Source organism: Ascaphus truei, chromosome 4 (assembly GCF_040206685.1).
Source record: "Ascaphus truei isolate aAscTru1 chromosome 4, aAscTru1.hap1, whole genome shotgun sequence".
In the NCBI taxonomy this organism is placed as follows: domain Eukaryota; kingdom Metazoa; phylum Chordata; class Amphibia; order Anura; family Ascaphidae; genus Ascaphus; species Ascaphus truei.
In genome coordinates, this window is record NC_134486.1 from 215,059,030 (window position 1) to 215,084,675 (window position 25,646).

General features: G+C 55.4%; 1 protein-coding gene across 1 annotated transcript in view; it reads right to left on the reverse strand.

Moving 5' to 3' along the window:
• Positions 1–1,346: 1,346 nt before the first annotated feature.
• Positions 1,347–25,646, reverse strand: part of EXOC8 (exocyst complex component 8) — a 24,903-nt gene continuing 603 nt past the window's right edge. The window contains exons 1-2 of the mRNA XM_075596845.1: positions 25,600–25,646; positions 1,347–3,257 (exon numbers count right to left, since the gene is read on the reverse strand). The exon at positions 25,600–25,646 is cut by the window's right edge and continues 603 nt beyond it. Coding sequence (XP_075452960.1) covers positions 1,649–3,257; positions 25,600–25,646 — 1,656 coding nt within the window. The 3' untranslated portion in view covers positions 1,347–1,648. The remainder of the gene's footprint in view (positions 3,258–25,599) is intronic.

The following is a 25,646-nucleotide window of genomic DNA, read 5'->3' on the forward strand; positions in this document are numbered from 1 at the left end:
CTCAGGCTCCAACTCCAACCCCCTGGATATCACCTGTAGTGTACCGCAAGGCTTTGTTCTGGGCCACCTCTCTTCTCAGTGTTCATCAATGATCTTCCCACAGCTTGTCAGGAAGCCTCAATACACATGTATGCAGATGACACAATCCTATATGCACACAGCCATAGCCTCTCCGACCTTCAACACATACTTTTCAGTCTGACTTTTTGAGACCCGAAAACCGGATTTCCCAAAACAAACTGTTTTTAAACACTGACAAGACTGTAACAATGGTATTTGGGACCAAGACTACATTTTTAAAGCTTCCAGCGACTGAGCTCCAGATTAGAAACCACGCTAACACCACCCTAACCCCTGTCACTAGTTTTAAATACCTGGGCATATGGTTGGACTCCCACTTAACATTCGAAATGCACATTGATACCCTGACAACCAAGAACTATGCCAAACTAGGGGTACTTTACAGGAACAAATCCTCCCTAAGTCTCCTGGTCAGAAAGCGTATCGCACAACAGATGCTAATGCCAATTATTGGCTTGGCACCTCAAACCCACCTTAGCAAACTTGACACCCTCTACAATTCAATTTGTCGTTTTGTTTTCCAATGCAACTATAACACACATCACTGCGAAATGCTCAAAGAACTAGATTGGTCATCACTCGAGTCTAGGCGCAAAGTTCACCTTTCCTGTCTTGCCTTCAAATTCTTTATGGGCAAGCTACACAGCTACCTGAACAAGCTCCTCACCCCTACCACATGCAGCACCTATCATCTGAGATCAGACTCCAAAAAACTGTTCATGGTCCCAAGGCTCAAAGTATCCGGACGTTCCTCCTTCTCTTACCGTGCACCCGAAAACTGGAACAACCTACCAGAGAGAGACTCTCACAATCCACCACCAATTTAAGTTCTTTCAAATCTAAGGCTGTCACACATTTTAATCTGGTCTGTAACTGTTTCATACGCCCATAATATATATTATCTTTAACTGTGCATGCAATGTCTTGTATATAATGTATACCTTGTTAATTTATGTAACTGTATTTGTAACCATGTATTATTTGTCTTAACTCTGTGCCCAGGACATACTTGAACACGAGAGGTAACTCTCAATGTATTACTTCCTGGTAAAATATTTTATAAATAAATAAAATATATGTTCACGCGCTCTCTTTCACCTAACAAGAGAAGTGCTTAAAAAAAAACTTTCAAAGAAGACTTTTTTTTTTTAATTTGTCACCTTCACTACTATAACAAAAAGGTAAATGAAACATGGTGGAAGGCAGCCTAAAATGTAGGTCTACATGGCTGGTCGGTCTCAGGTGAAAATAAAAGCAGCGCCGAATCTTATTCAGAAAAGTTTATTTTTAAAGATCACACACACACACACACGTATTTCTGCAGCTTACACAATGTATATTTTTGGAATACGAAAGCAGTTTTAAAGCATATTTATAATTCGCCTCTTTTTTTTTAAAATGAGATGCAAGTATATATCTATATAGATAGATATCTAAAATGGAAGATATAGGTATTCAGAAAAACAAGAATATTGTGATGCGCATTTTAGTTTAAAATCATACCCTATTGCGTACATAGTAATGTTAATTTCCTGCATGACTTATCTATTACAAAGATTTTATGGAATCAGACAACGGAAGTTGTACTCTCAGGGTTAACACGAATCAACCTTGATGAGTTTCTCAGATCCTGCAATTGTTTGGCCGGCTTTCCAACACCCTCTTCAAATCGTTTTTCCACAACAAGGAGGACAGTTTCATGTAGAAAAGATGCATTTTGCCTGATAAAAGTTTTCTTTTCAGACTCCTGCTCACATCTCCAGCTGTAATCAACATGCTGAACAGCAACAAGAATTATTTCCATCAAGCTTTCAAGTAGCACCATGTGCAACTCTGGAAAGTACAGTTTTAGTGCCTCTTCCAAAAAGGCCATGGTTTGTTTTGTGAAGGCCACAACTGTGTAGCTGAGGTTCACCCAACAGTCATCACCAGTATATTGGTCAAAGTTGCACACACCGCAGCTTCTCATTTCTTCCCTCAGCTTCCCAAGAGCCTCAGGTGTCATCAGGTTCATTCTTCTCCACATCTCCTCAGAGTTACGATGTTTTGTGGCCTCCATAATAATTTCCTTGTAGCTCTGTAAAGCGGCTTTTATGTCCTTCACAAGCAGGGCATGGAGTATGAAGGTGAGATCTAAACCTATCTCACTAAGCTGCTTACAGTGCTCCTTTGCAACTTTCACACACACTGCAGCAGTGGAGAGGCTTTCCTTGCTGTCAAACACCTGCTTACTAAAAGCATCAACGAACATTTTCATGGCAGAGCTAGACCAAACAATTAAGGCAGAATAGCACCCGCTGTTGCCGGCGAAATCCATCTCAAACTCCTTGGCCGTTTCAAGCAAGCTAGTAAAGAACACATTGCATAATTTGTGTATGTAAAGTAATGTAGCTCCCTCGATTCTTAGCTGACGTATAGCCGTGTGCACAGCGGCTGCTCTATTCTTCAGGAACAATTCACATGCCTTGGTGGACTGACCCAAACGTATGAGCTGAGAAACAGCTCTCCGAGTTGCCTTAGGACCACCTCGCAAAGACCTGTCTGGAGAAAGCTCAAATACAAGCACATCAGTTAGTTGTCGGACCCGTTCCTCTACTTTGGCCTTAAGCTCCTTCACAGGATGAGTTAAAGGTTTATCTTCCAAGTAGCTATTCAGTTTATCTAGCAAATCCACAGCCCCTTCAAAATTCCTCTGGGCTATGCAGACATCCAAATCCTCAGGAAGCTCTTGGATCCACTCCAGGGTCAGATCTACCTCTTCCTCGTCAGGAGGACCTTCCTCATCCTTGAATGGATCGTGTGACACCTCGGGCACAACAGGGGAGCGTGGGGCCTCCTCCTCTTTTTTACACTTCTCATGCAAGACTTTGCTCTTTTTCGTCTCATCCAATACTTCCAGCCACTCTTTCTTGATCTTTGCATTCTCTGCCTGAAAAATGCGGCTCTCTGGGAACACGAGAATCTTGAACATGTCCTTCATAGGCGGGTTTTCCTTCACATTTACTACGGCCAGGACATCCAGGTTATACAACGCATTGTACTTGTACATACCCCTGCGGCTGGGCAAGCAGATGGCAATCAGCAAACAGTCGTTCATCAGGAAGGCGTGGACCTTCTGGATGAGGGTCATATTATCTACATCAAACTCGGTTAGGTCACCGTTATAAACCAAATACCTGTACAGAGTCAAGAGAAGAAAAAAAAAAGGTAAATATTAAGGAGTGAATGTGTGTAGAGGACCTTGCTCTTAACTCCTGTTGAAATATGCGTGCTGCCAGGGAGGTAGATGCTAGACAATTTAATAGTCTGTATCCATAGCCAGATACAGTGAGATCCCTATTATGGCGCACTGCAGACCTTTATGTTATTTGCGGTCAGAGGTAGCAAAAAATGGTGTATCTAAAATCTATTTTATTCGCACTCATATGCAATGTTTAAAAATAGACATGTGTAAGTCTATGTATTTTACTGTAGTCACTCAGTTGATCCTTGTGGTTAAACAATAATAGATATGTCGAGCCTTTCGTTCTCGTTAGGTGTTGTTTGCCAGAGGTGTAGTATTAGAGGTTCTTTGTCCTATGTGTGTGTCTTTTTCTGGATATTAGGATTGGTGATTGTTCATGTTACTCTCATGATTACCTCTGGTGGGGGTAATGCAACTCTAGAGATTTAAGTCTACCGGTGTGGATATTGAGGTTATTATAATTATGATATTATAACTTTTGTAGATGTTGGTTAGGAAGGGGTGTTTTAAATCTATAGTCCCTTGCAAGAGATATCAGAGCTGGATTTAGTATAACTTCGGTTCCTTCTAGCCGCAATACACTCTCTGAATCCCAGTGCGCATGCGTCGCCGTCATCCAGTGTGTATACTGCTTTTGTGACCAAGTCGATGTGCCAGGGGGAAACGGGACAGGTATTTCCTAATATGTCAACGCAAGTCTGTCTTTCAAAGAAGATATTCAATAGGTGGCATATATATAGTGATGCGAAAGTCGCTGGTAGCTCGTAGCATCTGTGGTATGAAAATAGTGAGCTGAGAGAAGCCTGTCCTTTCTGTATATAGCGAAGGGAGAAAGACTAACTGATTAATTGTTCCGAATGAAATCTCTATGGAGTGAGAGCAAAGAAAGCATTACCCTGTGGCAGTGCATTAAACACCTCTTTAAATGGGTGTATCAGAAGATAGACAAAGTCCCATAGTTAGGAGCGTTCATGCACAGTATATATTCAGTAAAATTGTGCTAGGCTGTCAGCACATTGGCAAACTCCACGATCACACCGAGTATGTCTACAATATAGAAGCTGTCGGCGAAGACCCGACGTACAGTACGTTTCGTCGCTGTCTGCGACTTCTTCTGGGGTTCCCGGACTTTGTCTCTATTCTGTTTCTGTCATTTGTTCTGTTTGTAATCCTGTCTTCTGTTCGTTTGTCAACTGTTTGTTGTAGTTTGTCTATATTGACCATCCATCTATATCTGGTACATCCTGCACTCATGTTTTATTTACATTTATTGTTGGTTCCAATAATGTTGGCCCTTGCCTAATCTTACACGTTCCCAATATTGATATTCTATACTCCGTTTAAATTCAAGGCGCCTTTTGGTATATACAGGCATACACCGCATTAACGTACGCAATGGGTCTAGAGCATGTATGTAAAGTGAAAATGTACTTAAAGTGAAGCACTACCTTTTTTCCACTTATTGATGCATGTACTGTACTGCAATCGTCATATACGTGCATAACTGATGTAAATAACGCATTTGTAACAGGTTCTATAGTCTCCCTAATTGTGCATAGCTTCGGTACAGGTAGGGAGCCGGTATTGCTGTTCAGGACGTGCTGACAGGCGCATGCACGAGCTGACTTGGTGATATGTCCTTACTTGCGAGTGTACTTAAAGTGAGTGTCCTTAAACCGGGGTATGCCTGTACATGGCTTCATTTTTCTTTAGTTTGGTGTTTTCATTTATTTTTGTATGTACACACACACACGGCGATTGCATTTTGCACGCCGTCGAGTCTTAACGGCGGCGAGGCACGGCGTATCCGGCATTCTCCAGTGTCTCCCATTGCAGCTCGTGTGAAAATGGCTGTGTGGCATCAAATGACGCGGCAGTGCCATGACAATGGGATGCTACGTGACGTCGCATAGCATCCCATTGTCATGGCAATGCGGTCATTTTCACACGAGCTGCAGGGGGAGACACTGGAGTTTGAGGGAGAGAGGCAGGAGAATGCCGGCAAGACTCGACAGCGGGTAAATTGAGGGAGGTGAGAGAGGCGAGTGGCTTTCCCCCCCCCCAAATTTGTCGAATATATGTATACATACACACTAAGCTACTCGCCCCCTGACCCCCCCCCCAGCCCAATTTTTTTTTAATGAATAAATTCCTAATAAGAACTAAAAGAAGACCAATCATAATTTCTCTCTCTTCCCTATATGTTATTGCACTTTTCCCATTTATTGACCCTTTATTAGGTCCCACAAATATGGTGCGAGTGGTATTTGGGGCAGGCAAAATGCAGGGTCAGGGTTCTGATGAAGCACTTTGCAGCTCATCTTTGCTTAGTGTCAGACCCCTGAGGGGCTCTGTGTGTGGAGGAGGGTTCTGTGTGGGGAGCAGGGGGTGCACTTGTTAACTTGGAAAATAAATTAAATGATAAAAAAAATTGTCTGCTGATTATCTCTGTTGTAAATTTCAAGGCTTACACACCCTGACCCACAAAACGACATCACACTACACACCCAGACTCACAATAGCGTATCACACTGCGATTCAATACACAACGATCCATGCGCAGAAGGGGCAGCCCACCGCCACGCATGCGCAGAAGGGGCCGCCCGATGGCACCAATGAGCTGAAAAGGACACAAACGTTCAGGTAGCTCAGAGCCTAGATGGATATAGAAGGTGGGACACTGAGCACACACGTGTTTAGGTATTTGCATTGAAGAGAGAGAAGAGAGAAAATGTATGGGCCTGGGTGGGGAAGGGGGAGAAAGAGAGGGAATGTATGGGCCTGGGAGGGGGGGGTTGGAGGGGGGTGACGGTGAGGGAGTAACCAGGCTCTCAAAGGTTAAGCTCATTTTTGGTTGCCCCTGATCCGAGTACAAGGGTTCAAGAGAGTTAGCTCATAAGCCCAGTAACAATATATACATCAAATGTACTTTGCGTAAATAAAGAATATTTTGTGTTTTTACCTTTCCAGACATGCCAGCGAGCAGGGATTGCTAGGGGATGAGTTTCACGGAGGGTTTTGCAGAGGAACTGTTGTCAAAATGTGCCTAGGTAGTCGGGTTCCGGAGTTGTCTGATTCCCGGTTACATGTAGGCACATTGTCCCGGCAACATCTCCCCTTGAAAACGCAAGTGTGACTCACCACAAGGGTACCCTGCTTCAGCACAGCCCCGAAAGATGAATGGGGCACAGGGATGAATAAGTGTCCCTGTATCTGAGGGGATCCCTAGGTTAAGGGGGGTACCTCAGTTAGTGCCCAGGTAGCCCAGAACCTGTATTGGGTTTGTGGGTGCTCCAACCATATATAAGGTTGTGAGGGGACTTTCAGAGTCCAGGCTAAGTCCAAAAGATAGTGTGTAAAGGCTGATAGAAACTAAAGTACATCTTTCTATTCCCCATACTCACAGACTAAGGAATGTATCAAGATCTATTTTATTAATACTGTAAATGTACTGTTGTGCACTGTAAATGAGCTGGGACTTTGGGAACCGATGCCCACACAGACCGTCAGGGAACCGATGGCGCGCGGCCGCACCACTCACCAGCTCCTGATGTCCTTCCGAGCCGGCCCCAGTCCCTGCTCACTGCAAGGCTCACTACACGCTGTGATGCGTCAGCCAGCATTGGCTACGCGTCTACGCGTCACATGGTGTGGCAGTGAGCCAATGAGGAGGGGAGATCGCTGGCAGGGGAGTGGACCTTTGAGTTTCCGAGAGACTTTAGAGGAGCTCTGCACCGACCTAGTTTCTTGCTCTGCCTGTGTCCCTTTTGCCCAGCGCTTAAATTAGCAATGTGGAGATCCTCTCCCATACTTCCCCTCTCCTTGCAGCTTCTCTGCCTGCACAGCACTTCCCCTTAGCGCTCGGGGAATATTAATGAGGCTGGCACTGTCCGTCTCTGCTTGCCTTTCATGAGCGGCGGTACCTGCTGGTTTGATCTGGGATGTACAGAGAGATGCAGAGCCTGGGAGGAGGGGAGGAGGGGGGGAGGGGGGGAGGGGGCTGATTCAGAACGCTAACAATTCCGACCTGTGTTCACCGGCAGTGAAGAGTTTAGACAGTAGGAAACAGTGCTGTGAGCTGCTTTGTTTTGGCCCCGCCCCTGTCATGGCCGCACCCCCTGACACGTTTTGGCGCCGCCCCCCCACGCTTGAAAAAACTGCTCCCTACGGACCTCAGATAGCGGTGAAGTGCCGTACACGCGCCGCCTGGACGCCGTGCCGGAGCGTGCAGCGGGACCGTAGTCTGTTGGACATCGGAGTTCAAAGTAGCCAGAGATGACAAAGGTGTGAAAGCCATTTGGGTGGCAGGGAAGGGCTCAAATACCCAGGTACGGGGGAGCAATGGCAGTCATCTGGGCTGCCATGTGCTCTGCCAGACCTAGTGGAGCCTGACCCAGCGGGTGGCATTAAGACAGCCAGGACGGAGGTGGCAAACTTGCGCATGGCTCAGTGAGTAAAGGCACTGACTGGCACTGAGAGTTTGAAGCAGGGGAGCCTGGTTTAATTCCCGGTGTCGGTTCCCTGTGCCTCAGGCACAAAAAAAACCCCCATAGATTGTAAGCTCCAAGGGGCAGGGACCTGTGTCTGCAAAATGTCTCTGTAAAGCGCTGCGTACAACTAGCAGCGCTGTACAAGAACATGCTAAAAAATAAATAAAGAAGTCCCTTAGCAATTTCATATTTCCTGCAGACTTGGCTTTCTATACTGGCTTGAATCAGGTTGGCTGCTGAGAAAGTTCCCATGCGATGATTGGCTGCTGAGTTTTATGAATGAAACTCAGAATGAAACTCAGAATACTATAAGAAATGTCTGAGCCAATGAAATTTGATATTCCCAGTAGTAGAGGCGTGGGCAGGATTTTCAAAGTTGCTCTTGCGCGAATAGCAGAGCAACCTGACTGTGCGGCCAAGAGCCCCATCAGAAGCGTGAGACCTTTCTCAGCAGCCAATAAGAGACAAGCTGGTAGAAAAAACACCACTGCCCCTGGTTTTCTCAATGCCACCCGCGGTGACAGGCTCCTTCAAGTCTGCCAGAACAACTGGCCGAAAGGACTTGGGTGCTCAGCCTGTTCCTGCTGCCCATCTGCTTTTCACACCTCTGGCTGCTTTGAAGTCCAATGTCTCCCAGACTTACTGGCACCCAACTTGGTAGCCCTTGCAGTCTCTAGGACATCAATTCCGAAAGCCCACTAAATTACAGTGCATAACACTACACTTCATTACATGTATTAATAAAATAAACCTTTAATACATCCCTAATCCCTTGGTATGGGGAATAGAATAAAAAGCTGCACTTTATTTTCTATTAGCCTATATTCCCCACACACTGTTTCAGGAACTTGGACTAGACACTAAGGCTGAGTCCATAGACACTAAGGCCGTGCAGAGGCTGAGGAAAACCGGGTGCATTCCGTCCTTACTACGTGCGCCGTCCGGGGACGTGTCTATGGGCGGTCCAGTGACGTCACAGAGCTGGTTCGCCCTCATTGGGCGAACCACTCACGTGACCGGCTCAGCGCACGTAAACGAAAATTTGAGTGTCGGCTACGTTTCCGCATGCCTGCGGAAGCGTGCGCGAGCCCCTGCTAAAGCCGCTCTCATTGCGGCTGCAGGGGCTCACTGACATGCGTGAGCGCGGCTCACCGGCTAAGCGCTGACCATGCCCGCGGCCTTAGAATCCCCTCACAATCTTATCTATAGTTGGAGCACCCATGAACCCCTATATAGGTTCTTGGTTACCTGGCACTAACTGGGGTACCCCTATGTTACCTCATTTTACATTTCTGACTGTGCTGAAGCAGGGACCCCTAGTGGTGAGTCACGCAAGCGTTTTCAAGGGGAGATATTGCCGGGGCAATGTGCCTACATGTATCCAGGAATCAGACATGATTCCTGTGTACATTTTTAGGGGAACCGATGTCGGACCTCAACTACCTAGGTACATTCTGACAATTCCTTGCAAAACCCCCCTCAAAAAACTCATACCATAGCAATCCCTGCTTGCTGGCATCACTGGAAAGGCCAAAAAATAAATTAAAAAAAATATTAACGCACATTACGGTTTTATGCATAAACAGTACTGGGCTCAAGAGCTGAAACTTCTTGAACCCTTATTACGGATCAGGGGTAACCAAACGGGCTTAAACCTTTATTTGAGGGCCTGGTAACCCCCCTACCGTCACGGTATGGGTCTGGGTGGGGGAAAGAAAGAAAAAGCGAGAAAAGGGTAAAATTTATGGACCAGGGAGAGGGGAAGGTATGGGCCGCGGAGTGGTTTACCTTTAGGGCTTCAGACAGCAAGTCACGTGGGGAGCCTTGGAGGAGCTGCTGACAGCCCACGGAGGGGCCTTCAGATGGTCTGTTTGGAGGATGCAGGTAGTTTGACAAACACACCCCATAGGGAGGGGGGAGGATAAACCTGTGCTCTGGCTGATCTCTGGTGACATGGGGGTTTCACCCAAAGGATTCTGGGAGTTGTGGTTCTGTTGCTTTTGAATAAAAAGCAGGACTAAAACCTCACAGAATCCAATGGGGACAAGGAAAGGGATCACATGGCACACAAAAGCCAATGAATGCAGACACCCCGAGCCTCTACTGATTGACTGCTCGACTGCAGATAAAATGCACCCGCCCCAGGCGAGTGCATTCGTCGAGCCATGTATATGTATACAATTGTACTACTCACATAAGCATGCTTTATTTAACCCCTTCAAAGCTTTCTCACATTTTTTCACTAGTCCATGGGACAATTATTACATATATTCAGTGTTGGTACCTGCATACGAGTATGCCTTGACGTGGCATGCAGGCTTATAAATGCTTTGGCCAAAGGGTTTAACAAAATAACCCCTTTTCATGAGATCATTATTGTCACGGGAGACCAGGTCTTATCTACACCTTAATACCGGGATTCTGCACTTAGCACACAAGTTGAGTAAAATAAATTGTAATTTATTTTCAGACAGACACACAAATCTTCACAATATACACTCAATAAAACACTTACTGGGATGGGGGAACGAAATCAATTGTCCTTGGAACAAAACAAAGTCTCTGGGCACCCCGGCACGCATGCAAGTGGGTGCGCACAATGATCTGTGTAGCAGTTCCTGGCTAGGGGTACAAGTTGCCACCCCTATATTTCTGCCAAAATGTAAAAGTTCGTTCGGGAACCCTTAGCTCTTACGAATTCCAGAAGAGGGGGATGATCCTTGGTTACAATATTATTAACCCCTCACACTCCGGAACCGCTGACGCTGGAACTTGGTCAAATCGTTGTTAAATCTGATGAATCTGCTAGCAGGCATTTTTATAGAGTTGAGGGCCCTATACCCAACATATACAACCAATCCCTCCTATCCCCGACTTGTCAGTAGTCTGCAGAAAGGGCAGACGTTGCGTCCCGGTTTGCACGGAGCAGACGCCAGCTTCACACCTCAACTCCTTAGCATACCAGGACCCCCCTTACCTGGCGACACGGAGTCTGGGGTTTGGCCACCAAGTGTGACGTACCCATACTTTACACCAGTGTCTGGCACTTACAATATCCCGGCCATCCTATCCCCTAGGATTGCTGAGGCTTTTCAACTCCGGACTTCTCAGACATTGAGGCATCCCCTCTGCAGGGTGCCTGAAGTACGGAGTTGAGAAATCCCTCAGTTCATTCATCCTTAACATAATTGCATGTTAAAGGATTTATTCCCAGGCTGACAGAAAAAACTTCCCGTTTTTACATTTAAAACCAACAGTATAACACAGTTTATTAATTACTAGCTGAGAGACCCGGCGTTGCCCGGGAGTCACACTGTCCCCCCTCCCCCACACACACACTGTCCCCCCTCCCCCACACACACACTGTCCCCCCTCCCCCACACACACACTGTCCCCCCCCCACATACACACACACACACACACACACACACTGTCGTCCCCCCCACACACACACACACTGCCCCCCCCCCCACACACACTGTCCCCCCCCCCACACACACACTGTCCCCCCCCCACACACACACACACACTGTCCCCCCCCCACACACACTGTCCCCCCCCCCCCACACACACACTGTCCCCCCCCCACACACACACACTGTCCCCCCCCCACACACACACACTGTCCCCCCCCCCCACACACACACACTGTCCCCCCCCACACACACACACACTGTCCCCCCCCACACACACACTGCCCCCCCCCACACACACACTGCCCCCCCCCACACACACACTGCCCCCCCCCACACACACACTGCCCCCCCCCCACACACACACTGCCCCCCCCACACACACACTGCCCCCCCCCACACACACACTGCCCCCCCCCACACACACACTGCCCCCCCCACACACACACACTGCCCCCCCCCACACACACACACTGCCCCCCCCCCACACACACACTGCCCCCCCCCCACACACACACACACACTGCCCCCCCCCACACACACACACACTGTCCCCCCCACACACACACACACACACTGTCCCCCCCCCCCCACACACACACACACTGTCCCCCCCCCCACACACACACACACTGTCCCCCCCCCCCCCACACACACACACTGTCCCCCCCCCCCCACACACACACACACTGTCCCCCCCCCCCCCCACACACACACACTGTCCCCCCCCCCCCACACACACACACACTGTCCCCCCCCCCCCCACACACACACACTGTCCCCCCCCACACACACACACACACACTGCCCCCCCCCACACACACACACACACACTGCCCCCCCCCCACACACACACACTGCCCCCCCCCCCACACACACACTGCCCCCCCCCCCCCCACACACACACACACTGCCCCCCCCCACACACACACACACACACACTGCCCCCCCCCCCACACACACACACACACTGCCCCCCCCCCACACACACACACACACTGCCCCCCCCCCCCCACACACACACACACACTGCCCCCCCCCCCCACACACACACACACACTGCCCCCCCCCCCCCACACACACACACACACACACTGCCCCCCCCCCACACACACACACACACACACACACTGCCCCCCCACACACACACACACACACACTGCCCTCCCCCCACACACACACACTGCCCCCCCCCCCACACACACACTGCCCCCCCCCCCCACACACACACTGCCCCCCCTCCCCCCACACACTGCCCCCCCCTCCCCCACACACACTGCCCCCCCCTCCCCCACACACTGCCCCTCCCACACACACACACTGCCCCCCCCCACACACACACACTGCCCCCCCCACACACACACACTGCCCCCCCCCACACACACACACTGCCCCCCCCCCACACACACACACTGCCCCCCCCCCACACACACACACTGCCCCCCCCCACACACACACACTGCCCAACCCCCCACACACACACACTGCCCCCCCCCCCACACACACACACTGCCCCCCCCCCCCACACACACACACTGCCCCCCCCCCCACACACACACACTGCCCCCCCCCCACACACACACACTGCCCCCCCCCACACACACACACTGCCCCCCCCCCTCCCCACGCACACTGCCCCCCCCTCCCCCACGCACACTGCCCCCCCCCACGCACACTGCCCCCCACCCCGCGCACACTGCCCCCCCCCCCACACTGCCCCCCCCACACTGCCCCCCCCCCCCACACGCACACTGCCCCCCCCCCCCACACGCACACTGCCCCCCCCCACACACGCACACTGCCCCCCCCTCCCCACACAGCCCCCCCCCACGCACACTGCCCCCCCCCACGCACACTGCCCCCCCCCCACCCCGCGCACACTGCCCCCCCCCCACCCCGCGCACACTGCCCCCCCCCCCACCCCGCGCACACTGCCCCCCCCCCCCCACACTGCCCCCCCCCCCACACGCACACTGCCCCCCCCCACACGCACACTGCCCCCCCCCCCCCACACGCCACACTGCCCCCCCCCCCCACACGCACACTGCCCCCCCCCCCCCCACACGCACACTGCCCCCCCCCCACACGCACACTGCCCCCCCCCCCCCCCACACGCACACTGCCCCCCCCCCACACCACACTGCCCCCCCCCCCACACGCACACTGCCCCCCCCCCCACACGCACACTGCCCCCCCCCCACACGCACACTGCCCCCCCCCCCACACGCACACTGCCCCCCCCCCCACACGCACACTGCCCCCCCCCACACACGCACACACTGCCCCCCCCCACACACGCACACTGCCCCCCCCCACACACGCACACTGCCCCCCCCACACACGCACACTGCCCCCCCCCACACACGCACACTGCCCCCCCACACACGCACACTGCCCCCCCCACACACGCACACTGCCCCCCCCCCCACACACACACACACTGCCCCCCCCCACACACACACACTGCCCCCCCCCACACACACACACTGCCCCCCCCCCACACACACACACTGCCCCCCCCACACACACACACTGCCCCCCCCCCACACACACACACTGCCCCCCCCACACACACACACACTGCCCCCCCCACACACACACACACTGCCCCCCCCACACACACACACACACTGCCCCCCCCACACACACACACACACTGCCCCCCCCACACACACACACACTGCCCCCCCCCACCCACACACACACACTGCCCCCCCCCCCACACACACACACTGCCCCCCCCCCCCCACACACACACACTGCCCCCCCCCCCACACACACACACTGCCCCCCCCCCACACACACACACTGCCCCCCCCCCACACACTGCCCCCCCCCACACACACACACACTGCCCCCCCCCCACACACACACACACTGCCCCCCCCCACACACACACACACACTGCCCCCCCCCCCCCACACTGCCCCCCCCCCACACTGCCCCCCCCCCACACTGCCCCCCCCCCACACTGCCCCCCCCCCCACACACACACACTGCCCCCCCCCCACACACACACACTGCCCCCCCCCCCACACTGCCCCCCCCCACACACACACACTGCCCCCCCCCCCACACTGCCCCCCCCCCCCACACACTGCCCCCCCCCCCCCCCACACTGCCCCCCCCCCCCACACTGCCCCCCCCCCCCACACTGCCCCCCCCCACACTGCCCACACGCACACTGCCCCCCCCCCCCGCACACACACACTGCCCCCCCCCCCCCACACACACACTGCCCCCCCCCCCCCACACACACACTGCCCCCCCCCCCACACACACACTGCCCCCCCCCCCCACACACACACTGCCCCCCCCCCCCACACACACACTGCCCCCCCCCCCCCCCACACACACTGCCCCCCCCCCCCCCCACACACACACTGCCCCCCCCCCCACACACTGCCCCCCCCCCCACACACTGCCCCCCCCCCCCCACACACACACACTGCCCCCCCCCCACACACACACACTGCCCCCCCCACACACACACACTGCCCCCCCCCCCACACACACACACTGCCCCCCCCCCACACACACACACTGCCCCCCCCCACACACTGCCCCCCCCCCACACACACACACACTGCCCCCCCCCCCACACACACACACACTGCCCCCCCCCACACACACACACACACTGCCCCCCCCCCCACACTGCCCCCCCCCCCCCACACTGCCCCCCCCCCCACACTGCCCCCCCCCACACACACACACTGCCCCCCCCCCACACACACACACTGCCCCCCCCCACACACTGCCCCCCCCCACACACACACACACTGCCCCCCCCCCCACACACACACACACTGCCCCCCCCCCCACACACACACACACTGCCCCCCCCCCCCACACTGCCCCCCCCCCACACTGCCCCCCCCCCCACACACACACACTGCCCCCCCCCCACACTGCCCCCCCCCCCACACACACACACTGCCCCCCCCACACTGCCCACACGCACACTGCCCCCCCCCCCCCCACACACACACTGCCCACACGCACACTGCCCCCCCCCCCCCACACACACACTGCCCCCCCCCCCCCACACACACACTGCCCCCCCCCCCCACACACACACTGCCCCCCCCCCCCCACACACACACTGCCCCCCCCCCCCACACACACACTGCCCCCCCCCCCACACACTGCCCCCCCCCCCACACACTGCCCCCCCCCCCACACACTGCCCCCCCCCCCCACACACTGCCCCCCCCCCCACACACTGCCCCCCCCCCCACACACTGCCCCCCCCCCCACACACTGCCCCCCCCCACACACACACACACTGCCCCCCCCCACACACACACACTGCCCCCCCCCCCACACACACACACTGCCCCCCCCCCCCACACACACACACTGCCCCCCCCCCCCACACACACACACTGCCCCCCCCCCCACACACACACACACTGCCCCCCCCCCCCACACACACACACTGCCCCCCCCCCCCACACACACACACTGCCCCCCCCCCCACACACACTGCCCCCCCCCCCCCCACACACACACTGCCCCCCCCCCCCCCCCACACACACTGCCCCCCCCCCCCCCCACACACACTGCCCCCCCCCCCCCCACACACACTGCCCCCCCCCCCCCACACACACTGCCCCCCCCCCCCCACACACACTGCCCCCCCCCCCCACACACACTGCCCCCCCCCCACCACACACACTGCCCCCCCCCACCACCACACACTGCCCCCCCCCACCACACACACTGCCCCCCCCCACCACACACACTGCCCCCCCCCCACACACACTGCCCCCCCCCCCCCCCACACACTGCCCCCCCCCCCCCCCACACACACTGCCCCCCCCCCCCACACACACTGCCCCCCCCCCACACACACTGCCCCCCCACACACACTGCCCCCCCCCCCACACACACACTGCCCCCCCCCCCACACACACTGCCCCCCCCCCACACACACTGCCCCCCCACACACACTGCCCCCCCCCCCCACACACACACTGCCCCCCCCCCCCACACACACACTGCCCCCCCACACACACTGCCCCCCCCCCACACACACACTGCCCCCCCCCCACACACACACTGCCCCCCCCCCCACACACACACTGCCCCCCCCCCCACACACACACTGCCCCCCCCCCCACACACACACTGCCCCCCCCCCACACACACACTGCCCCCCCCCCACACACACACTGCCCCCCCCCACACACACACTGCCCCCCCCCACACACACACTGCCCCCCCCCACACACACACTGCCCCCCCCCCACACACACACTGCCCCCCCCCCCACACACACACTGCCCCCCCCCCACACACTGCCCCCCCCCCACACACACTGCCCCCCCCCCACACACACTGCCCCCCCCCCACACACACTGCCCCCCCCCCCACACACACTGCCCCCCCCCCACACACACTGCCCCCCCCCCCCACACACACTGCCCCCCCCCCCCCCCACACACACTGCCCCCCCCCCCCCCCACACACACTGCCCCCCCCCCCCCACACACACTGCCCCCCCCCCACACACACTGCCCCCCCCCCCCCACACACACTGCCCCCCCCCCCACACACACTGCCCCCCCCCCCACACACACTGCCCCCCCCCCCACACACACTGCCCCCCCCCACACACACTGCCCCCCCCCCACACACACTGCCCCCCCCCACACACACACTGCCCCCCCCCCACACTGCCCCCCCCCCCCACACTGCCCCCCCCCCACACACACACTGCCCCCCCCCCCCACACACTGCCCCCCCCCCACACACACTGCCCCCCCCCACACACACACTGCCCCCCCCCCCACACTGCCCCCCCCCCCACACTGCCCCCCCCCCACACTGCCCCCCCCCCCCACACTGCCCCCCCCCCACACACACACTGCCCCCCCCCCCACACACACACACTGCCCCCCCCCCCCACACTGCCCCCCCCCCCCACACACACACTGCCCCCCCCCCCCCCCACACACACACTGCCCCCCCCCCCCCACACACTGCCCCCCCCCCCCCCCACACTGCCCCCCCCCCCCCACACACTGCCCCCCCCCCCCCACACACTGCCCCCCCCCCCCCCACTGCCCCCCCCCCCCACACTGCCCCCCCCCCCCACACTGCCCCCCCCCCCCCACACTGCCCCCCCCCCCCACACTGCCCCCCCCCCCCACACTGCCCCCCCCCCCACACACACTGCCCCCCCCCCACACACACTGCCCCCCCCCCCACACACACTGCCCCCCCCCCCACACACACTGCCCCCCCCCCCACACACACTGCCCCCCCCCACACACACTGCCCCCCCCCACACACACTGCCCCCCCCCCCCCACACACACTGCCCCCCCCCCCACACACACTGCCCCCCCCCCCACACACACTGCCCCCCCCCCCACACACACTGCCCCCCCCCCCACACACACTGCCCCCCCCCACACACACTGCCCCCCCCCCCCCCCCCCCACACACACTGCCCCCCCCCCCCCCCCCACACACTGCCCCCCCCCCCCCCCCACACACACTGCCCCCCCCCACACTGCCCCCCCCCACACTGCCCCCCCCCCACACTGCCCCCCCCCCCCCACTGCCCCCCCCACACTGCCCCCCCCCCCCACACTGCCCCCCCACACACACACTGCCCCCCCCCACACACACACTGCCCCCCCCCCCCCCCACACACACACTGCCCCCCCCCCCCCCACACACACACACTGCCCCCCCCCCCCACACACACACTGCCCCCCCCCCCACACACACACTGCCCCCCCCCCCCACACACACACTGCCCCCCCCCCCACACACACACTGCCCCCCCCCCCACACACACTGCCCCCCCCCCCCCACACACACTGCCCCCCCCCCCCACACACACTGCCCCCCCCCCCCACACACACTGCCCCCCCCCCCCACACACACTGCCCCCCCCCCCCACACACACTGCCCCCCCCCCCACACACACTGCCCCCCCCCCCACACACACTGCCCCCCCCCCCCACACACACTGCCCCCCCCCACACACACTGCCCCCCCCCCACACACACTGCCCCCCCCCACACACACTGCCCCCCCCCCACACACACTGCCCCCCCCCCCCACACACACTGCCCCCCCCCCCCCCCACACACACTGCCCCCCCCCCCCCCACACACACTGCCCCCCCCCCCCCCCACACACACTGCCCCCCCCCCCCCCCACACACACTGCCCCCCCCCCCCCCCACACACACTGCCCCCCCCCCCCCCCACACACACTGCCCCCCCCCCCCCCCACACACACACTGCCCCCCCCCACACACACTGCCCCCCCCCACACACACTGCCCCCCCCTCCAGACACACTGCCCCCCCCTCCAGACACACTGCCCCCCCCCCACACACACTGCCCCCCCCCACACACACACTGCCCCCCCCCCACACACACACTGCCCCCCCCCACACACACACTGCCCCCCCCCACACACACACTGCCCCCCCCCCACACACACACTGCCCCCCCCCCCACACACACACTGCCCCCCCCCCCACACACACTGCCCCCCCCCCCACACACACACTGCCCCCCCCCCACACACACTGCCCCCCCCCCACACACACTGCCCCCCCCCCCACACACACTGCCCCCCCCCCCACACACACTGCCCCCCCCCCCCACACACACTGCCCCCCCCCCCCACACACACTGCCCCCCCCCCCACACACACTGCCCCCCCCCCCCACACACACTGCCCCCCCCCCCCCACACACACTGCCCCCCCCCCACACACACTGCCCCCCCCCCCCACACACTGTCCCTCCCCGTGACTCGCGCTCCCCCGGCGCCCGCTTGGTCCCCCGTGACTCGCACTCCCCCCCCCGACGCCCGCGCGTATGGGGCGGTGCCGATGGTGTTTGGCGGGAGATCTGTGGCGTGCGGTGGGCTTCGGAGGAGCTCCGTGCGGGCCGGGCCGCGGCCCGTAGAGTGTCTGCGTTAGCGGGAGGGGGATGTGTGGCGTGCGGTGTCCTCAGGAGGAGGAGCGTGTGGGCCGGTAGGCCGAGGCCCGTAGAGGGTCTGCGTTAGCGGGAGGGGGATGTGTGGCGTGCGGTGTCCTCAGGAGGAGCGTGTGGGCCGGTGGGCCGGTAGGGCCGCGGCCCGTAGAGGGTCTGCGGAAGCGGGAGGGAGATGTGCGGTGTCCTCCGGAGGAGGACCCTGCGGGCCGGTGCCAATCGTGTTTGGCGGGAGATCTGTGGCGTGTAAGGGTCTGCGGTAGCGGGAGGGAGATGTGTGGCGTGCGGTGTCCTCTGGAGTGGACCGGGGGGGGGGTCGTTGAAGAGGCAGTGTGCAGTGTTTGGTGTTGTGTGAATGTCTGTGATTGGCGGGAGATGTGTGGCGGGGGGAGGGGGGGGGGGGATTCTGTACCCGATTCCGCAGTTCTGTGTTAGCAGACGGTGAGTGTTTTGTGGTTTGAGAGCTGTGAAGCGTGGCCGTCCCAAAGCTCAGTGAGGGGTGGGAGAGTGTAGCAGTGGTAGCTCAGTGAGGGGTGGGACAGTGTGGCATTGGTGTTGGACGCAGGCCAATGAGAGTCAGTGAGGGGTGGGACAGTGTGGCATTGATGTTGGACGCAGGCCAATGAGAGGAGTGCGGGGGCGGGCATGGCCTGAGCCGGAGTGACAGGCCAAAGGTGCAATGCGATTGGCCCTTGGGACGCAGACATACAGTGCTTTCGAAAATATATAGTAGATGTATGTTCTGCTTATGCCACTAATATAAATTGTGTGTGTGTATGGGTTCTTTATTCCTAGCTGCACTCCAACAAAAAAAAAAAAAAAGAGTGCTAGCTCACTCCGATCGCGAGTTAGCTTATTTAAGTGAACGGGCTATGACGTGGTTTTGCGGTTTCACCTACTTCCCATGGCAATATACTTGCCCCCTTTCAAGTTAAGAAGCTAACGGATACATTGACGCAAACCACTTAATTAACCTTGCGCTTGGTTTAGCGCTTGCAGTTCCCCCTTGTGTCGCAAAACCAATTGGCACAGTTCACATACAGTTCTTGTACTGCAGCTAGGGATTGAGCTGCAAAATGGGGACAATAAAGATGGTGTAGGGAAAAACAGTGTGGTGCACATACAGTTAACCCCTTCAGTCCCAATACAATTTAGGGTTAATCAGCCGGGTATAATGCATTTATTAATGGCCTGATTAACCCCCTATCGCCACAATTATTTTAGCCTAATTGGTAGGAGCGCAGGGATCGTTCTTTTTGCTTTTCTATATGTATATACACATACAAAGTAAGTGTGCTCAACTAATCTGATCTATGGAATAATATACTTATACTAAGAATTGTGTATTGCGATAATAAAAAGTAATAACACTCACGTGTAAAAACACCAGTGGGGATGACAATGTTCGTGTTCTCTCTCGTGCGAAAGGCATAGGATTATGATGCAGGCACCCTTGTGAGTAAGTAGCCAGACAGAACATGGTCATCCCCTGTTTTCAGCAGACTCCAGAACGAAGGAGGGAGAACTGAGATCGGCAGCCCCGCTGCTTGAAGTTTGGCTCCAAATGAGAGGACGGAGGCAAAGACGCGTGAGAGCGCACTACGTCACTTCTGGGATTCACTCCAGGACGCCAACACCGGAGGATTTGTCGCACAGACCTCAGCTGGGACCACTGGAGAGACTCCAACGCTCCACGATTCCTTGTGCCTGTACCACTCCAAGCCCGCGCCAGTGTTTTCCCACGCGAGTGTTATTACTTTATTATCTCAATGCACAATTATTATACAAGCTGTGCCTGTCTATGTATATGTATAGCACTGTATGCTAGGTGATAATGGTGAAAGGCAGAGTTGCAGACCTTTCTAAGACAGCGGTGCGTGGCAGTTAATAGAGGTCCCACCCTCTCCCCCAGGCATTTAAATTAAATGCTGGGGACCGCGCGAGGCCTCAATAATACACTTACCTTTCTGCGACGTGTCGTCCTGGTAAGCCGGCATCAAACGACGCCACTGAGTCACAACATCATATTACCATGGTGACATGACGTCACATGGCCCCTCGCATCATTTGCCGCTGGGTCACCTTCAGTGATTCCAATTTCTGTAGCCGACAAATCTCCTAAGGTTTTTCGCTTTCTGAAACCGGCCTCTGCCTGAAGGTGCAAGGAGGAGTAGGAATGCAACAGCCAGTTGAGATAAGAAATATTTCTATGCAGAACTCCCATTTTAGAAAATGTGTTCGTTAATGTTTTCCAAGATAATGGAAATTGGGAGTTAAGAAATTGCTTCTCGCTTTCCTTGTTTTTTTTAATTACCAACCCTAACTTAGAAATGTGATAATTGGTTTGCCAGGAAACTACCCCCAAGCGTGAGCCAAAATATACAGGTCATCATGTATAAAAGTATTGAAAATTAATATGCATACGTTTTTCATTGTTATTTTGGTTAAGCAGCTGTAGCTTCTAAGTCAGCCAATTTAGGGACGTATGAGGGGCGAAGTTATTATTTTCTCTGTGCATAAAAACTGACAGCAATTGCTTTGTTGTCAGAGAGCTTTGGAAAAAGCTGTCTCCCTATATACTTGTAAGTATGAATAAACTCACTCATTATTTCTGAACCGGTGTTGAAATATTTTTCAGCTTTCAGATGCATAGCCAATAAACCTACTTTGAGGCAAAAGGTGACACTGTGCTCACTTGCATGTCATTTCCCAGAATCCCTTGCTGTAGTGGAAGCACTGTGGCGAAAAGCAGTGTTGCAGAGCTGTCTAATATAGTGGTGCACAAACTGGGGGGCGGGAAATTTTTCTGGGGGGGCGAGGGCAGTTGCTACGCATTCTTCATCAAGGCATTTAAATTAAATGTCGGGGGATAACGCAAGGCCTCTGCAAAAAAAAAAAAAAAAATTACCGTAATTGAGACGGCTGCGACGCGTCACCATGGCAACGCAACATCAAATTATGTCGCAGGTCACGGGATGTGACGTCACATGACCCTCAGAGTCATTTGACGCAGCTGCAAGGTAGGGGGGGGGCACGAGCATTAGGGCAGGCAAGACAGGTGGCATGGCAACGTGACCCCACAGTGTCTTTGACGCCTGAGAGAAGGTAAGGGAGAGGGGTGCAAGCAGGGAGGGAAGCAGGCAAGTGTGCGGAGCAGGAAAAGATTGCGAACCCCTGGTCTAAGACATGTGAATGTGTTCACAAGTAATCTTTTTATTTGAGATATATAGTGTTACGGTGAAGGGGTAACCAGGCTCACTAATAAAAGGTCAAGCCCACTGACAGTTGTATATGTACTGCTGTGCCTGTATGTAAAATATGCGACAATAATGTTTATGTTTTTGCCATTCCAGGAATGCGAGCAAGCAGAGATTGCTAGGCCATGAGTTTCAGGGTGAGTTTTGCAGAGAAACTCTTTACAGATTGTGGCTATGTAGCGGGGTTCCAGAGTTACTGGATACCCCAAAAATGTAGCCGGGAATCAGGTAAGATTCTCTGATACATTGAAGCACAATGCTCCGGTCAAAAACCTACCCTGAAAACGTTCTTGCAGCACACCGCAAGGGGTCCCTGCTTCCGCACAGACCAGAAAGGTAAGAGGGGCATAGGGAATCAAGGTATCCCCAGAACGGTACAGGGGTCCCCAGTATAAGGGGGGATGCAAAAATCACCCTCAACCTGGTATAGGTGTTCAGGGGTTGCTCCAGCTATTGGATAAAGCTGCAAGGTTTATTTTGTGTGAAAATGTAAAGTTAGGTTTTGCAGTGTGGCAGGGATATGGCTAATGAGAATAGAGAGTATAAATTCTTATTCTATCACTGACACCAAAGAAAGACTTAGACATTTTTAGGAAGACAGTATAAAAATATATTTTATTAAAGGGTCTATTTAAAATGTATTATGCTTTGTGCACTGTAACATGAGCTGGGAATTTTCAAGCCCGGGAACCTGAGAGACCAAATGGCTGCCAAGTGGTGCCAGCAGGTCTGGTCTAGGTCAGGACTTAAAAGCAACACTTGCCCCAGAAGTGTGAAAGCCATTAGAGCAGGATGGTCGGGTGAAGTATCCGCGTCCTGGGATGAATACAAGTCATTCCAGCAAGTAGTCACCTCCCTAAACGTAGAGGCACCTAGCCCCACGGGTGGCTTCTGAATAATAAGTGGCCAAGGTGGCAAATTCATGCATGCCCTTATTCCATTCAGAAGAACCCACTGCCCGGCTTAGGAAGACTGGCAAGCAGCTGATTGGTTAGTTATAAAATTCCCAGGCTCGGATTGGCTGTAGTATTTCATGAATGAATCTGAAATACGATAAGAAACCCAGCAGCCAATCCAGATCTCAGATTCTAAGCGCCAAGACAGCAACAGCAGATTTGAAACCACCAAAAGATGCTCTGTGAGAAACAGCAGCGACCGGCTTCAGAGATTTTCAAGTCAAGACATTTTCCAAGTTCAGCTTTCCGGGGACAAGTTCTCAGAATAGAACGTAGCTGTTGCGGCTGGAACTACAAGCCGAAAAGATTACCAAATGCCCTGGTACTATCTCCCGGTCAAGGGATCTCAGCAGCTCCGGAGCCGATACAGCGGTGGCGTCTGGTAATTCATGCCGAATAGAGTTCCAGGACTTTGCTGGTACATCCCAGTAACCTAAAGACTTTGTTTTAAGGACGATCTGAGTTAGGAAAGGTTAGTTTTTTTTTTAACCCAGATCCCCCAGCAAGTTTGTTTCCTCTTGTTATTTGTAATTCACTGTGTGTACGTCTGTTTCTATGGAATACATTACAATTTGTATAACTTCTTGGTTTTGCTCAATGAATGATCCCGGTATTAAAAAAAAAAAAAATTAAACACACACACACTACAAACTAAGTTTGACAATATTACTTACAGATGCAGCAGCCGTTATTCGAACAAATCACGGAGCCGTTTTTTGTGTGCGCTGCTGTACTCCACGCGGCATTAACGTCGCCAATCGCCCCAGGCACACGTGTTTATCGCGGTTGCTTTGTTTGAATTTCATGGATTCTGTTTCTTTGTGTGCAATGAAATTAATTGTAATGTGTACACTACTGCGCCAATTTCAGTGTTAAACACTATTTAACACTAAAATGCCATTTTCTGCACTCGCATCTTAAGGCGGGAAGGGGCGGTACGGTTGGAAGAATCCCTGCGCCATGCCATGGATATTCCGAGGTATACAACGCGTGAAGTGTTCGAATAATGGCCGTTGCATCTGTATGTATAATTGTGCTTATTTATCACAATGATGATCCGCGCTGCCTGCGGTGATATCACTGCGTGTATGTGGTGCTCATGATGTATTTGGGCACTGATGGTGTGAGGGATGCTGCCACACATCTGGAATTGCGATTGGTGATGGGTTTGAGAGGCAAGTAAACACTGGATTATTTAATAAACACGTTTGGTATGTTTATTAAACAGGTGGCTGTGTCGGAGGAAGGGGCTGTGTCGGAGGAAGGGGCTGTGTCGGAGGAAGGGGCTGTGTCGGAGGAAGGGGCTGTGTCGGAGGAAGGGGCTGTGTCGGAGGAAGGGGCTGTGTCGGAGGAAGGGGCTGTGTCGGAGGAAGGGGCTGTGTCCCAAAACATTATGTATTCTTCTCTTGTAATGCAGTAAATACAAGACATTGCATTGCAACTACTTGTGTGCGCTGTGCTTCCATCCTTTGTATTTATAGCCCCGTGTATACATGTAGCCAAATCCCCTACCTTCAGGTCTGTGGGGTGGGGGGACGGCTGCAGATCTACTCAGGTGCCGCTAGCGCTGCAGGCAGACCTGGCATAGGTGCAGTGATCGCTCTGGTAAGACTGCGGACTATCAGGGGCAGGGCTGTGCGGTCGTGGACCACAACACAGGCAAAATATAGACTTAAAGGGACATCTTCCAACCGAAGCTCCCTCAAGACACGGACGAAGCAGGCGGAGAGAAAGGATCCGGTAGACCGCGTCGAGGGATCACTTTGCGGTTCTGCAGTTCCATCATCTCTATATACCCGGGTCTGGACGGAGACCAGGAAGGTACCCACATGCACCAACAGCCACACACACAGGGGATAGTGCTACTCCGCATACTTTGGGTGAGCTTGGCTCTGTGGACACTGGGTGGTTAGGTACCCATGGCACCTCAGTACTTTGATGGTGGATGGTGTGGGTACTGTATGTGGGACTGTATTGGTATTTTGTTATAGATGTTTAAGTAAAGATAAGTTGGTCCTGAAGAGGGGTTATCCTGCATTGCTAGGATCCCTCTCAGGTGGAGGCACTGTATACTGAGAACACTATCACCCCAGGCTCCCAGTGGCGGAGGATCAGGCCTCCTGTAGAGCACACAGGGAACTACACGTTCTGAATACCTAAATCACGGGGAAAGGGGGCTACATATATTACCTTCCAGGGGTCTCCAGCAGGTTGTTGCAGCCCTCCACCTTCTCCAG